General features: G+C 37.0%; 1 protein-coding gene across 2 annotated transcripts in view; it reads left to right on the top strand.

Moving 5' to 3' along the window:
* MCU (mitochondrial calcium uniporter) overlaps positions 1 to 13,209 on the top strand; it is a 190,872-nt gene extending 177,663 nt beyond the window's left edge. For both annotated transcript variants that reach the window (XM_040623922.1, XM_040623923.1), the window contains 4 exons: positions 2,645 to 2,805; positions 4,264 to 4,467; positions 9,790 to 9,906; positions 11,275 to 13,209. In XM_040623922.1, the coding sequence (XP_040479856.1) occupies positions 2,645 to 2,805; positions 4,264 to 4,467; positions 9,790 to 9,906; positions 11,275 to 11,352 (560 nt within the window). In that variant the 3' untranslated portion in view covers positions 11,353 to 13,209. The remainder of the gene's footprint in view (positions 1 to 2,644; positions 2,806 to 4,263; positions 4,468 to 9,789; positions 9,907 to 11,274) is intronic.
* The last annotated feature ends 1,963 nt before the right edge of the window (positions 13,210 to 15,172 follow it).

Below are 15,172 nucleotides of genomic sequence, written 5' to 3'. Positions count from 1 at the left end.
TACCACAGAGATAAAAAAAAGTTAAAAAGGAGTCAGACCGGGGCACCTGGGTGACTCAGTTGGTTAAGTATCTGCATTCAGCTTAAGTCATGATCCCAGCATTCTGGGATCAAGCCCGCATCAGGCTCCCTGCTTAGTGAGGAGTCTGCTTCTGCTTCTTCCTTTGCACCTCCCCCTGCTCATGCTGTCCCCACCACCACCTCAAATAAATAAATAAATACATCTTTTAAAAGGAATCAGACATGAAGAGTGCATTAAACTAGATTAGAAACATGCTTGATGTGATGAACAGCAGGCTGGAAGAAACAGAGGAACCAATTAATCACCTAGGAGACAGTAATGGAAAGCAATGAAGCTGAACAAAAGAGATAAAGAATTACACAAAATGAAAATAGATTTAGGGAACTCAATGACTCCATCAAACATAATAACACATAAATCTTATAGGAGTCCCAGAAGAAGAAGAGAGAAAAGGGGGCAGAAAATGTATTTGAAGAAATAATAGCTGAAAACTTCCCTAATCTGGGGAAGGAAACAGACATCCAGATCCAGGAGGCACAATAAAACTCCCATCAAAATCAACAAAAGCAGAGCCACACAGACATACTGTGATTAAATTTGCAAAGTATAATGATAAAAAAATTCTTAAAATGGCAAGGCAAAAGAAGCCAGTAACGTAAAGGGAAAACCCATAAGGCTAGCAGGAGATTTTTCAACAGAAACTTTGCAAGCCAGAGGGGTTGGCATGATACATTCAACGCGCTGAAAGGGGAAAATCTTCAGCCAATAATACTCTATCCAGCAAGGCTATCACTCAGAGTAGACAGAGAGGTAAAGAGTTTCCAGACAAACAAGTTAAATGAATTCATGACCACAAAAACAGCCCTACATTAAAGGGGACTCATCGAGTGGAAAGGGGAGACCAAAAGTGACAGTATAAAAGGCAGAAAACACAAAAGCAGTAAAAAAATATTTCCATAAAAAAGTCCAGTCCTCAGTACCTAATACAAAAACATTTGTTAATCTTATCTCTAGGATTCAAATTCCTCATTTATAAATTTTGGCTGCCAAGTTTACTCAGGCTGTTATTGTGAAGATAGCATGATATAAATAATGTATGTGTAGAGATTTTGTTAACCATAGATAATTGATCACTACTTAAGGAATTGTCTTTTTGAAAGGGGACCAAGCTTTCATGAGAAATATTGTTGTTGATCTAATAGAAACATTATAATTCAGTTCCAGTCATGGGGTCGGGAGACACGGACTCTACCACTTCACCGTGACATTCTGTATAAGCTACTGCCTTCTAGAGTGCAGCCTCCTCTTCTGGTAACTTTGGAAAGTATAAAGCCATATGCAAATGTGAGCTACAACTTCAGTGGAGAGAAGGCCCTGTTGACATAGATGACTTCTAGAACTCAAAGTGTTCTTGCTTTTGTCTGTTCCCATTAACTCAGCACACATTTACTGAAGTGTGCAAGGTACTATGCTAGGTGGTGTATCCCATTTTATTATATCAGCTCTTCTGTAATCCAATTTGCTTCCCTTGAATTTTTCATTAATCGAATTTCTGTGATAACTGTACTAAAGGACATCCTTGAAAAAAGTTTAAATACATGGCTAATTCTGACTATGGCTTATTTTGATTTATGCTGTGTGTAACAAAATGTCACATTTAAAGCTAATAAGATTTTAAAACAAAAGTTTTCTTCCTTGTGTTTTTTTGTTTTTATTCATTTGAGAGAGAGAGATAGAAAGAGCATGAGCAGGGAGGAGAAGGAGAAGCAAGCTCCCCGCTGAGCAGGGAACCCGACATGGGACAGGATCCCAGGACCCAGAGTTCATGACCTGAGCTGAAGGCAGACGCTTAACTGACTGAACCACCCAGGTGCCCCATAGTTGATTTTTTATTAGATTTTCAAAACATAATTTTGAGATTTCTAGAAACACATGCTACTCACAGAAGAGGATATTGAATCAAAGAATTTAATCTTCTACCCTTTCAATCATTCTCATAACTCATGCCCTCTAAAACATGATATTGAGGCCCAAACAGCTATATTCTGTGTCTTTTCTCAACAGGGATAAATAAAAGTCGGTATGCTAGGGGAAGGTGTATGGGAGCTAAGAGTTTTAGGGTAATTGTATTTTTATTTATACCTTTGTATTTGCAAATTTGAAATACTAGGTATTTTTTCTAGTGTTAAACAGGAAGAAAATAACCAATTAAAATGGCAGGACCATAGATAAATTATAGATAAGCATTTTGATAAGCGTGATAATCAGATTGATTGTGAACCTCTCTACTAGTTTTTAACATATTGCCTAAAATTTTTTGTTTTTATCTAATGAAGATTATTATTATTTGTAACCTTGTTTGTAGCATTTCGACTTCCAAGAATTATAAAGGTAGATGTTGGCTTCAAAATTTTGAAGTTGCCTAAATATGAATTGACTTTCTAGGATTTGTAGATACCTCTTTTTTGAAAAGGAACTATCACTTTCCTTCAGTTGAACACTGATGGGGGGTTCCCTATAGCAAATGAATCTATCTTGTTTTTATTATTGTCTAATAGCCCTGGGAATAGTAATGCTCCATCTGAGGCAAACATTTAAAAAAATGTAATCCCCTTTTTTCCAGACCTCTTAAGCCACGAAAATGCAGCAACACTGAATGATGTGAAGACACTCGTCCAGCAGCTGTACACCACGCTGTGCATCGAGCAACACCAGTTAAACAAGGAGAGGGAGCTTATCGAAAGATTGGAGGATCTCAAAGAGCAACTGGCTCCCCTGGAAAAGGTGCTGATTCAAATCTCAGACTTCCCTCTTCAACAGTAATTTTCTAGAGCATATATGTTTGCTTTTTTTACCCCTCCATCTTTTTTGGTAATTGAGTTGTGTCAATCAAACTAGTCCTTTAGTCAATCAAACTAGTCCAATTGAAGCTAAGAAAAAACTTAAAAAGGAATAGTTTCGAGTCTTCATAATGGGCACAGAACTTTGAGCTCTAAATGTCTGCCCTTAACCTGATTTACCATTTACCAAATTAAAATAATTACTGATTGAGAAAAGTTATGAGTGTAGTGAATAATAATTTTGGCCAAGTTAAGAATCAATATTATGTGGAGTATTATGTGGCTGTTAAAAATGGTTATATAGATCTAATATGCAATAGAAGAATATTATGATATTTTATGAAAAGTCAATTATAAAATAGCGTGCATATTAGTGTATACTATGATCTAATTTTTAAATGTGTTGTGCATATAGCTATGCATATTTATATATATGTATATGTAAACCACAGGAAAAATGTCAGAAGGAATATATTCCAAAATGCTAATGTAGTGGTAGGATGATGATTGATTCTCTTCTTTACATTTTTCTAGATGTTTTATAGTAAACGTGTCATTATTTTTTAATGATGATGCAAATATTTTCATTTTAAGAAATTAGACTATCAGAGATTAAGGAAGAGAACAAATACTCTTAATATTATGCTTTTTCTCATTTAATTAAAAATGATGAACATGTATCTCAAGGTTGTTCTCATTAAATTTAAGACCATTAGAAATATGATAAATTAAACTTGAACTGTTGTGAAGGAAAATGAGATTTAAATTTGGTATTTTCAAGATGTAAAAAAGCATTTTTTTAATGTACCAGCTATAACAAAATAATTATCATCTTTTATGAATGTTTTTTATGTGCCGGGAATTGTGCAGTTATTTTACCTGTATTCCATTATTTAGTCCTCGGAACAACTCTATAATGACACTGACAACGATATACAGATCAGGGCCTGAACACAGCTGTTCTGAATCCAGAGTCCATGCTCTGACTCACTGTGCTTTCTGCCCCCTGGCAGACCCCTTGAGCAAACAATGATGATAGATTTTAAATCTTGTATATTACAGTAAGAGAACACTGGCATGTTTTCATATCCCTCCCTCAAAAAAGAAAATTGTGTAGTTGGATGAAGAGTTGTTGACACTAACTTACTCCTGTAGTTTCACCATATTTTCATCTACTTCTAGGGTGAAACATAAAACACAAGTGTCCTAAGAAAGTGTTACTCTTATAAAATATTCAGTGAAAACTACAGACACTATTTAGGAAGACAAGCTACTTTACTAGAATGGATACTGACATGTCTTGATTATGAGCCCTATTTCTTCCGTGAACGTAAAACAGCTTAAATTTAAAATGGGTTCTATGTCAAAATACTGTATTGTTGATTGATCTTGTTGCCTGTAGGTACGAATTGAAATTAGCAGAAAAGCTGAGAAGAGGACCACTTTGGTGCTATGGGGTGGACTTGCCTACATGGCCACACAGTTTGGCATTTTGGCCCGGCTTACCTGGTGGGAATATTCCTGGGACATCATGGAGCCAGTCACCTACTTTATCACTTACGGAAGTGCCATGGCAATGTATGCATATTTTGTAATGACACGCCAGGTAAGAATTGCTCTTCTAGAAACTTTCTATGAGATGCTATTGAAGTTTTGGTTGTTAAAGTAGTTCTCTTTTCTCTTGTATTCTTTCTAAGGCCAGTTCCCTTTAAGTACTCATTTATCCTACACACACACACACACACACACACACACACACACACGTATACACACATGCACATGCATGTTAATTGTGTATTAGGCCCTATTCTAGGAGGTAAAGGTAGGGAGGTAAATCATGGCTCCTGACCTCATGGACCTCACAGACTATAAAGTGAGCCATATAAACCATTAAATTCAGAAAAAAATATTTTACAATAAGTTACAGAATAAGAGGGCAAAGGGAGAAGAATGATCTGCTGCAGGATAGCCTGTTCAGCCAAGTTGGCTTGGCTTTTTATATATTATGTATAACAGTTGGATAGGGTAGTCTCAAACTTTTTGTTTTTATTGAATTCTTGGAATGGAAAGTTGGTGATAACTAATCAGATAGTTAAACTCAAATCTGGGCAATTTCTAATTTGTTAAGAGTATAAGTAGGCTTCTTTGTTATTGTTTTTACATGGAAGAGAAATGAAAATTAGATATCTAATCACTTTTATATGCCTGGCCTATTCTCTAGCAGCCAAGACTCATTTATTAAATATCAGTATCTGGAACTAATTTTTGTTGCCAGTTATGTTTATGGTAGCTTGAAAAATCCTGTGTCACTTTAAAAAGTATGAAGGATTTATTATCACTGTGTGATACCAACACAGATCCAACTTCCCTTGATAAAAAACATAAGTAAGTGAGACATAAGAACCTTCTTCTATTCTCTTAGGTTTCAAAAGAAAGCTGAGAATTGCTTCTCTCATATTTTTATATGGCTGCTATTGAACATAGGCATTTTGTTTCTGTTTTTGTTAGACCACTGGTCACAGGTCTATTTATGTGTGAGAAAATGAAAGCCCAAGAATGGTATTTAACCTTTCTGCGCCTCCCAAACTTGTCTAGTACAGAAGAGAGACAGTAAGCTGTTCATGTCCTGCCATTGTTTGCCCAGAGTATCCAACACCTAGTCCCATGTCTGGCTTATACTCATTACTCTGAGTGAACAGAACCAAACAATCAGATCAATCATGTCTAATCACAGCTCTGGACATGGCTTTGCTGTCTGTCTGTCTTTGTTTCCTGCCTTCTCTTTCTCCTCTCTTCCCTGTTCCTGTCCCTTATATACACACCCCTTTAATAGGTTCTTTTTATCTAATGATTGAAGTCCAAACTCCTTAGCCTGATATTCATAATCTCTGTCTTGCTCTCTGTCTTCTCCAAAGGTCTGTCAGTTCCCTACAGTATACTTACTATGTGTTCTAAACAAATCAAATTATATTCTTTATTCCCCCCAAATGCCCTGAGTTTTCCACCATTTCATTCCTTATTTCCCATCATTCTATCAACTGGGAAAGTTCTCCCTGTTGTTCTCCCTCTGTTATATTTCAAGGTTCCTTAAATGCTTATCTTTCATGAACCTTTGGCCAGTTCCCTGCAGCCAACTTTGAACTCTCCTTCTGCATTCCTGAAGCACATTGTGCCTTTCATTTCACTTATCCTGTGCTATCTTGTGTTATAATTATTCACATATAATGTCTTCACCCCTTTACTAGACTGTAATATCTTAGGAGGTGAGGCATTCAGGTTTTTTTTTTTTTTCAATTTTTATCTCCCTTTAGCTACTATTAATCCATTATTGTCATTATCAGTAATTCAGTATTCACTTCTTGTGTGGCATACTAGGCATCAGACCAATCCTCCCATTAGGAATAGTTAGAATAGTTAGATAAACCATAAAATACATCTGCCTATAGACACTAGAGATATATAAGTATTATAAGATATATAATATATATATTATAAGATAGCAAAAATTACCATGGAAGGACCTGAAGAAGAGGAATTCCAGGAAGGCGAACCTGGTGTTGGTGTGCTTGTTCCTCTGTGGATTTATGCTGACTAAGCAGGGTAAGATGGAGAAACCAAGAAGCTGAGCCATACTTGATAATCTAGAAGGACCAAAACCATAGAGATTGCTTTGGTTTGGAACCTCTAATGGCTACCGTTGTAGAATAAGGATGAACCTGTTGTAGGTTCTCTCTGAACTATAGCCCAACTTCATTCATCTCAATCCCATAATTTAGACTAAGGTTTTCCTAGAATAGTGGTAATCCCAAAGTGCTAGTGCTCATAGATTCCAGGCAGATGCGAACATAAATTATCCCTGGAAGAAGGCAAGAAAAAAATATTAAAAAGTGTAAAGATGGGAAAGAAAGAAAACTGATGTTATTTGAAGATTTTTGTACAAAAAAAAAATACAAAAACATGTACATATATTTGGTTAGAATCCATAAGTGAGTTTCATAAGGGTTGCTGGATATAAGGTCAATATACATAAGTCAATTGCATATCTATATGCCATCAACAAACAATTATAAAATGAGACTTTAAAAGCTGTAACTTAAAATGACTTTTAAATATATCTAGAAGTAAATCATGCAAAAGATGTGCAAGACCCTCTGTGCAGAAAAACATAACATCAAAGGAAAATTTTAAGCATGTTCATGGACTAGAAAAGTGTATATTAAAAAATGTCAGTTTTGTATACAAATTGATCTATTTGATTCAGTGCAATCCCAGTCAAAATTCCAACAATTTTGGGGATGGAGGGGAAGAGATTTGAATAAGCAGCTTCTAGAATTTCGATGAAAATGTAAAAGACTAAGAAAATCCAATAAACCCTTGAAGAAAAACTAGGTAAGAGAATTTGCTCTACAGGATATGGAAGACTATAGCTTTATTTTTTCCTTTATTTATAATACTACAGTAATTAAGACAATGGCACAAAGACAAATAATCCAATGGAATAGATGAGAGAATATAGAAACAAACCTGGTATAAATGAACTTTTGATTTTAAAAAGATAGCACTGCAAAGAAGGAAGAATCTTTTTCTATGAATGGTGCTAGGACAATTGAATATCCGTATAAAAATGAAATGACCCCATTCTTACACATCCTTAATTAATAAAAATTAATTCCAGATGGATTATAGATCTAAATATGAAAGGTAGCACAATAAAGCTTCTGGAAGAGGGGCACCTGGCTGGCTCAGTCGGTACAGCATACAACACTTGATCTCAAGGTTTTAAGATCAAGCCCCAGTTGGGTGTGATTACTTAAGAATAAAACAATTTTAAAAAATAAAATAAAGCTTCTGGAAGATAATATAGGAAAATATGTCAATTACTGTGGAATGGGAATGATTTCTTACCCAGAATGAAAAGTGCTAACCATAAAGAATAAGAATGATAAATTTGACTCTATTAAAATTAAGAACTTCTTTTTTTTTTTTTTAAGATTTTATTTTATTTATTTGACAGAGAGAATGACAGCCAGCGAGAGGGAGCACAAGCAGGGGGAGTGGGAGAGGAAGAAGCAGGCTCCCAGCGGAGGAGCCTGATGTGGGGCTCGATCCCAGGACTCTGGGATCACGCCGTGAGCCAAAGGCAGACACTTAATGACTGAGCCACCCAGGCGCCCCTAAAATTAAGAACTTCTGAGGGCGCCTGGGTGGCTCAGTCGGTTAAGTGTCTTTCTTTGGCTCAGGTCATGATCTCTGGGATTGAGCTTCCTGCTTAGCGGAGAGTCTGCTTTTCTCTCTCTCTCACCTTAGAAGGGTAAACAGGCTAGGAGGAGATATTTGTAGTACATATACCCAACAGAGGATTAGAATATATTAACAAAGCCTGTAAATCAGTAAGAAAAAGCCAGACAACCCAACAGAAAAAGATGGCAAGAGATTTGAATAAACACATCTAAAAAAAGGAAATTAAAATGGCTAATAATATATGAACAAAGTCCTCAGCCTCAAAAGTGATCGGGAAAATGCTATAGATCTCCAAGAGAAATGAAAACATGTTCACACAAAAACTTGTACAGGAATATTCATAGCAGTATTATTCATAATAGCCAAAAAAGTGAAAACAACCCAAATATCTATCAGTTTATTAATGGATAAATAAAATGTAGCATATCCATTCAATGGAATATTACTTGGCAACTAAAGAAATGAAGTACCAATTCCTGCTACAAATGGGTGAGCCTTGAAAGAAGGCAGCCACAAAAGGCTACATGCTACATGATTCCATTTATACGAAATGTCCAGAATAGGCAAATCCGTAGAGTTATGAAGTAGATTAATAGTTACCTGGAATTGGAGATATTGAGGGATATGGGAAGTAACTATTAGAGTACAGGATTTCTTTTGGGGATAATGAAAATGGTCTAAAATTGATTGTAGTGACTGTTGTACAACTTCATGAATACAGTGAAAACCATTGAACATTATAGTTTAAATGGGTGAATTGTATGGTGTGTGATTATATCTCAGTAAGGCCATTCTTGAAAAATGAGGTAGTACTGCACACACACCAGAATGGCTAACATTTTTTTTTTAAACTGGCGATACCAAGTATTGGTAAGGATATGGAATGATGGCAACTCTCGTATCCTGCTAATGGGAGTATAATTGGTACCACCATTTTGGAAACCTGTTTCATATCACTTCTTAATTTGAACACAGACATACCTTATGATCTAGGATCTCCATTCACAGGTATATACCCAACAGAAGAGAGAAGCCCAAAAAAGTTCTTGGCAGCGTTATTCATAGTAGCAAAGCCTGGAAACAACCCAAAAGTCTATCAATAGTAAAATGGATAAATTGTGATGTAGTCATACAATAGAATGTAACATAGCAATGGTAATGAATGGACTGCAAAAGTATGAATATCACAAACATATTGAGCAAAAGTAGCCATACATGATACCTACTGTCCGACTCCATTTTTACAAAATTAAAAAACAGGTAAAATTAAGCTGTAGAGTTCAAGGGGATTCATGCTTAAGTAGGAAAGCTGTAAAGAAAGCAATAAATAGTTACCATAAAAGGCAAGATAGTGGTAAGTTTTGGGAGGAAGGAAGGTTACTAATTCGGAAGAGGCAGGAGGATGCTTCCAGGTTGTTGACAGTGTTAGATTTTCTTTATCTGGTGATGATTAACTTATTCATTATGTGATGATTCATTGTGATGTACATTTTTGTTTTGTGTACTCTTACGTGTGTGCTTCACAATAAAAAATGTTTAAGAAATAAATATTTAACACAATGCATGTATCAGTATATATCTTTATATGTGTGCACGTGTATTGAACCTAATCAACAGCTAGTAAGTGCTCCTTTTGTAAAGATAGTATTCCAAGGACTAATAATTTAATTTCTCCTTTAATTTGTAGGAATATGTTTATCCAGAAGCCAGAGACAGACAATACTTATTATTTTTCCATAAAGGAGCCAAAAAGTCACGTTTTGACCTAGAGAAATATAATCAACTCAAGGATGCAATTGCTCAGGTAAGTTTTCCAAAAATAAATATAAATTCCAGCCCCATTTTGTATGGCATTGGTATTATAATAATAATATCATTATTATTATTATTATTATTACTGTTATCTGTAACTATAGTGCTTCTGTGGGTAAACTCTGAAAGAATGATCACACCCTCTTCTTCCTATATTAACTATTCTTCAGTTAATAAAAATGTCTATTTTAGCATGGACACCTCTCTGGAAAGTTTTAGAACACAAGCAAGTGAAAAGGTAATGGGTCCCATCTATCCCATTAACAGTAGCATATTGAAATTTGTAGAACTATTTTTACTTTTTTTCTTTTTGTGTTCTTAAGTTGTCTATTTTTTCTTTTCTCTCTTTTTAAAATCTTTTTACGACCATTTCCAAAGATTTCCCACCAAAAATGTGTGGTAGCAATGGGGCAAAAATAAAATCCAGGTAAGAGAGACTACTGGAAATGTTTGCCAGGCACAAGTCAGAGTTTATTGAACTAGAAGATGTTGTTTTAAAAAAGATTGATATATTTTATTTCTCATAATAGTTACTTCTTTCAAATTTCTTTGTGTGCCTCCCTCTGATATCTTTGATTTTGCTGAATAAATCTTCATTCCTCTTCTCTGTAGTCTTACATGACTTTAGAGATTTTTTAAAAATCTCTAGAAGTTCTTCTATCCTCTTTAATGTTTGCTGCTCTTCTCTGTCCCGTATTGGTGATGGAGTTGTGCTTTGAATAGGCTTAGTCTGTCTTCCTGCCTTGGCCTCGGTCGACTTGGGTCTTCTGTTGCTCTGTGTGGTGGTTCTCAACTGGAGGGAACACATCACGTCATTCCGGGAGCTGTGAAAAATACAGCTGCTCCGGCCCCACCCCGAGTAAGCCTAATACTCCAAGTCCACCAGCGGTGGGGTCCCAGCCCGTGTGAGTTTTGAAAGTGCTGCAGTTGACAGCACATCCCTGTTTTTAAAAATCACTAAGTGAAAAACTTAAAAACAATCACTGGAGGAACAACTGAAGTCTTGAGCAACGTAAATTAAAGTTCTGGATCAAGGCAGAGGTTTGAGAAACGCTGTCAGGGTGCATCAGATGCTCCCTGCATTCTTGAGCCTCTGAGTCCTGCCCTGTTGACAGCACAGCCTTCTCTGGAGGCTCTGTTGACAGCTGAAAACTGCCAGGACAGACTTCCATTCTGGTCCCCCTATGTTGTCCTGTGCCTTTAAAGCCCTTTGCTTCTGAGGCACTCTATTTTGAGAGTAATTGAGATGATTTCTGTGATTCATAGAGATGCAGAAAAGACAAATGCCTTTTCTGAGGAGACAATAATGTCATTGAAAGCTTCACTAGCCAGTTTTTCTCACCTTTTGTTTCTATTTTAGGCAGAAATGGACCTTAAGAGACTGAGAGACCCATTACAAGTACATCTGCCCCTTCGACAAATTGGTGAAAAAGATTGATCTGCAAAGAGCCTCTGAATCCTGGCAGAAAGAACACCTGTTTATAACTCTTGCCTTTTTAATTAAAGCATTGCAGGTGGAAGCTGGGAGCCATGTCGAGGTTGAGGGTTTTTACCTTTAATTAAAAAAAAAAAACAAAAAGAATCTTGGGGAAGAAGGGAATGTTAAAATCTAAGGATCAGGCTTTGTGGAATATAAGCTCAAAGGGCTTAGTGAATATTGTCTTAATCAAGCATCTTAGTTTCTGGATGAAAATGATGCATTATATAGTTGAGAGATTCATAATGAGAAAAGGATGCTGGGGGTGTTCCTTTCTTGCATCTTCTTGCAGGGTCAGCAAAACAGTAACACACCAGCACCCCACTCAGCTCTAATTTTTTTTTTAATTTAACTTTTCTTATTTTTGACATAGGAGTAAATAAATATACCAGAAAAGCAAATCCTCAAGATATGTGGGTGGCAAACAGAGTCTGAGCCCATGTCATTAGCGTTTATTTTAAATTGGACCCAGTCTCTGCAAAGTGACCAGGAATCTCTCCTATTCGTGCCCCTTTTCTGACCACCCACTCCTGTTGGTTATGCTAATTTTATCCATATGATAGTTGGAACCAACTTACGACTGTTTGATAATTGACACTTTGGATTATCCCGTAATACCTTCTTAAATGTCTGTATATTCCAGTGCTCTGGATCAGTATCTAGGAATCATTGGCAACACTGCATGAGGTTGTTTTGTTCTGTTTTGTTTTTTACTAATTAATCTTTAAGAGGAGGCAGAATTTCCCTCCTTTATTTAACTATCCTATTGATATTCCCCTCTCCCTCCATAACTCAGATGGGGGGTGGTGTTCAGCTGTATTACCAAATCAGGAAGATGTAAGGTTTACAAATTGGCTAAAAATCATGGCTCTCTAGCCATTTCAAACCAGAATAATTTCATTGCTGTTAATCTGCTTGTGTGACAGCATTCCAGCCCACCCAGATGGCGCTGCCTTATCTGGAGACTTTGTTTATCTTGAAGGACACACACTTCCACACTGTTTGTGAGCCCCCCCACCTCCACCACTTCAATAGTTGTAAATCAAGTGTGTGGATCTCAAAGGGTGCAATTTATCTTTATACAGGAGTACATTTCTATGGCTTCCTTCAACCTACCCTCTTCTCACCCTATTTTTTCTTATCTTAAATTGAGAAAAGGAAGAATTAATCTTATACTCTATCAAAATATTTTCTACCATATTTCCAGATGACATCTGCACTTGAAGAGTCAAAGGGATCTGTGTCTAATATCCTGTTTTTAACTACTGTGGGGGCAGGATGGAAAGGATGATGAGGCTTGCCACACAGCTGATTGGCTTTTTCTTTCACATGATTCACCCTCCTCATTGTGGCAAGGAGGTTATTTCTCATTTTCTTCCTCTTTCGGGATCATTGTGTATGAAAAGAAGCACTCGCAATGACAAACCCAGACTCCAGGTGCCTTGCAGAGGTTGAAGGCAAGCCAGAACCGCTGCAGCTCTGCTCCTGCCGCCACCCCTTCCACTGGCATGATGAGATGAAAGGATGCATGTCTCCCAGTCCCCCCAGTCGTCCAGCCCCTTCCCTCATTTATTTTTGTTAAGTTATATGAATTATTTTTTAATCTATCCTGTTTGTGTGCAGGGTTTTTAGGAAGAAACAGCACAGTGCAATGAGCAAATCCTTTCAGGGTGTGTGGGAGGCAAGGGAGGGAAATGTGGAGAAAAGTCCTTTAAACAAATAGCAAAATATTGAACATGTGTAAAATCCTGTATCATTTATGAAATATGTATAAAAAGCAATGTACCTTCTGGAACAATAAATACTTATTCAATTTTTGAACTGTAGCATCTAATTCTTTAAAACAAAACCAAAAACAATAGCGGCAACAAAATTTATTTTCCAGTGATTCTAGTGGAAAACTGTTTACTTCTAAAATTAATTCTTATAAAAATACCATTTTGAAATTAAATTTGGTTCCTAGAGCCTGTATTTTAAAAATAGACTTTTTTTTTTAAAGATTTTATTTATTTATTTGGCAGAGCACAAGCAGGGGGAGCGCAGCCCATCACTGCTTGCTCAGAGGGGAGCCTGCTGCTCCCTCTCCCTCTGCCTGCCCCTCCCCCTGCTTGTGCTCGCTCTCTCTCTCAAATAAATAAAATTTATAAATAAATAAACTTTAAAAAACAGGCATTTCATTAATGCTTCCTGAATCTAAGATGGTCAATATTTTCCTAATTTTCCAGAGCCACCAGATGTTAAGTGACTTCTACAGCCAGAATAAAGCCATTGGCAGTACTGAGACTAATATCCTTATATCCTCATTAACAGGAAAATATTCCATTATATCAGACCACCAGATTGTCCAGTATGGTCTCCTGGACTTCAGAACACTGTCCAAGAACCAAGATTAAATATTATTTTAAGAGTTTGTATCAAATGTGATCAAATCAAATAATGATCACCGAACAGGAAAATATCACATGCTACCTAGATCATTGAAGGCATGTCAAAAAGCATATGTTAAGCGCTTGTATTTAGTGCAGCGGGAGATGTACTATGTACCAAGAGCCTCCTGGCAGCTATAGCAACCCAATACAGACATCCCTGAGACAGATGTAAAGTGTAAGAAGGTAAGATTGAAAATGGTAAGCCACTCTTCAATCTCAACGAATAATGTCTGCATATTCAACAACATTGTTAGACTTTAGTGAATTTTCACTAGATAATGGAGAGTTAAATCCATTAGCGGGTGTAGATAATGTGGTTTGCTAACGGATAACAGACCTTTAGAGCTGGCAAAAGTCAAAGGGTTCTCTCCTGGTACAATTGCTGGAGCGGCACCCTGGTTATCTCCTTGTCGAAAATGCAAGTTCTCTGATCCCTACTGAATCAGAAAGTAGGCATGGAGCCAGCAATCTGTATTTAAGTCCTGGTGATTTGATGGGAACCATTGGGCCAGTCAAACCAGAGGACATCGATGTCACAACTCATCAGTGAATACTGTGACCAAACAACCAGAGTGACAGGATTGGTGAGTATGGTGAGTATGGTAAATGGAAAGAATAGAGCTCATATCACATGTACTATTGTATCTTGCTTACCAGCAGAGAGTAGCGATGAACGCATAGTAGATGCTCACAAAAACAAAAACGGGTCCCTGGGCAGTTAAGCGTCCACCTTAGGCTCAGGTCATGATCCCCGGATCCTGGGATCGAGCCCCTGCATTGGGCTCCCTGCTCAGAGGGGAGTCTGCTTCACCTTCTCCCTCTCTGCCTTTCCCCGCTGCTCGTGCTCACTCTCTCCAAAAAACAATCTTTTTAAAAACTTAAAAGAACAAATAGGTGGAATTTTAAAAGTCAATCTGGAAAGAGTTCACAGAAAATGGAATTTCTTACATTTTGGAACTCAGTTTCATCAAAACTGTTAAGAGTTATGATTCATTTTTCTGGGATGCCTGGGTGGCTCAGTTGGTTAAGAGTCTGCCTTGGGCTCAGGTCATGATCTTAGGGTCCTGGGATCGAGTCCTGCATCAGGTTCCTTGCTCAGCGGGGAGCCTGCTTCTCCCTCTGCCTGCCTCTCTCCCTGCTTGTGCATGCTCTTGCTTTCTCTCTCTCTCTCTCTCTGATTGATAATAAATAAATAAATAAATTAATTAATTAATTAAATAAAATCTCTTAAAAGAACAGTTATGATTCATTTTTTGAAAGATTTATTTATTATTTGAGAGGGGGGGGAAGGGCAGAGGGGGAGAGAATCTCAAGCAGACTCCCACTGAGCACAGATTTCCCCCCCCCCCCCA

This window comes from Ursus maritimus, unplaced genomic scaffold (assembly GCF_017311325.1).
Source record: "Ursus maritimus isolate PB19 unplaced genomic scaffold, ASM1731132v1 scaffold_7, whole genome shotgun sequence".
In the NCBI taxonomy this organism is placed as follows: domain Eukaryota; kingdom Metazoa; phylum Chordata; class Mammalia; order Carnivora; family Ursidae; genus Ursus; species Ursus maritimus.
Note: the sequence above shows the minus strand (reverse complement) of the source record. Positions and strands in the feature narration are given on the sequence as shown.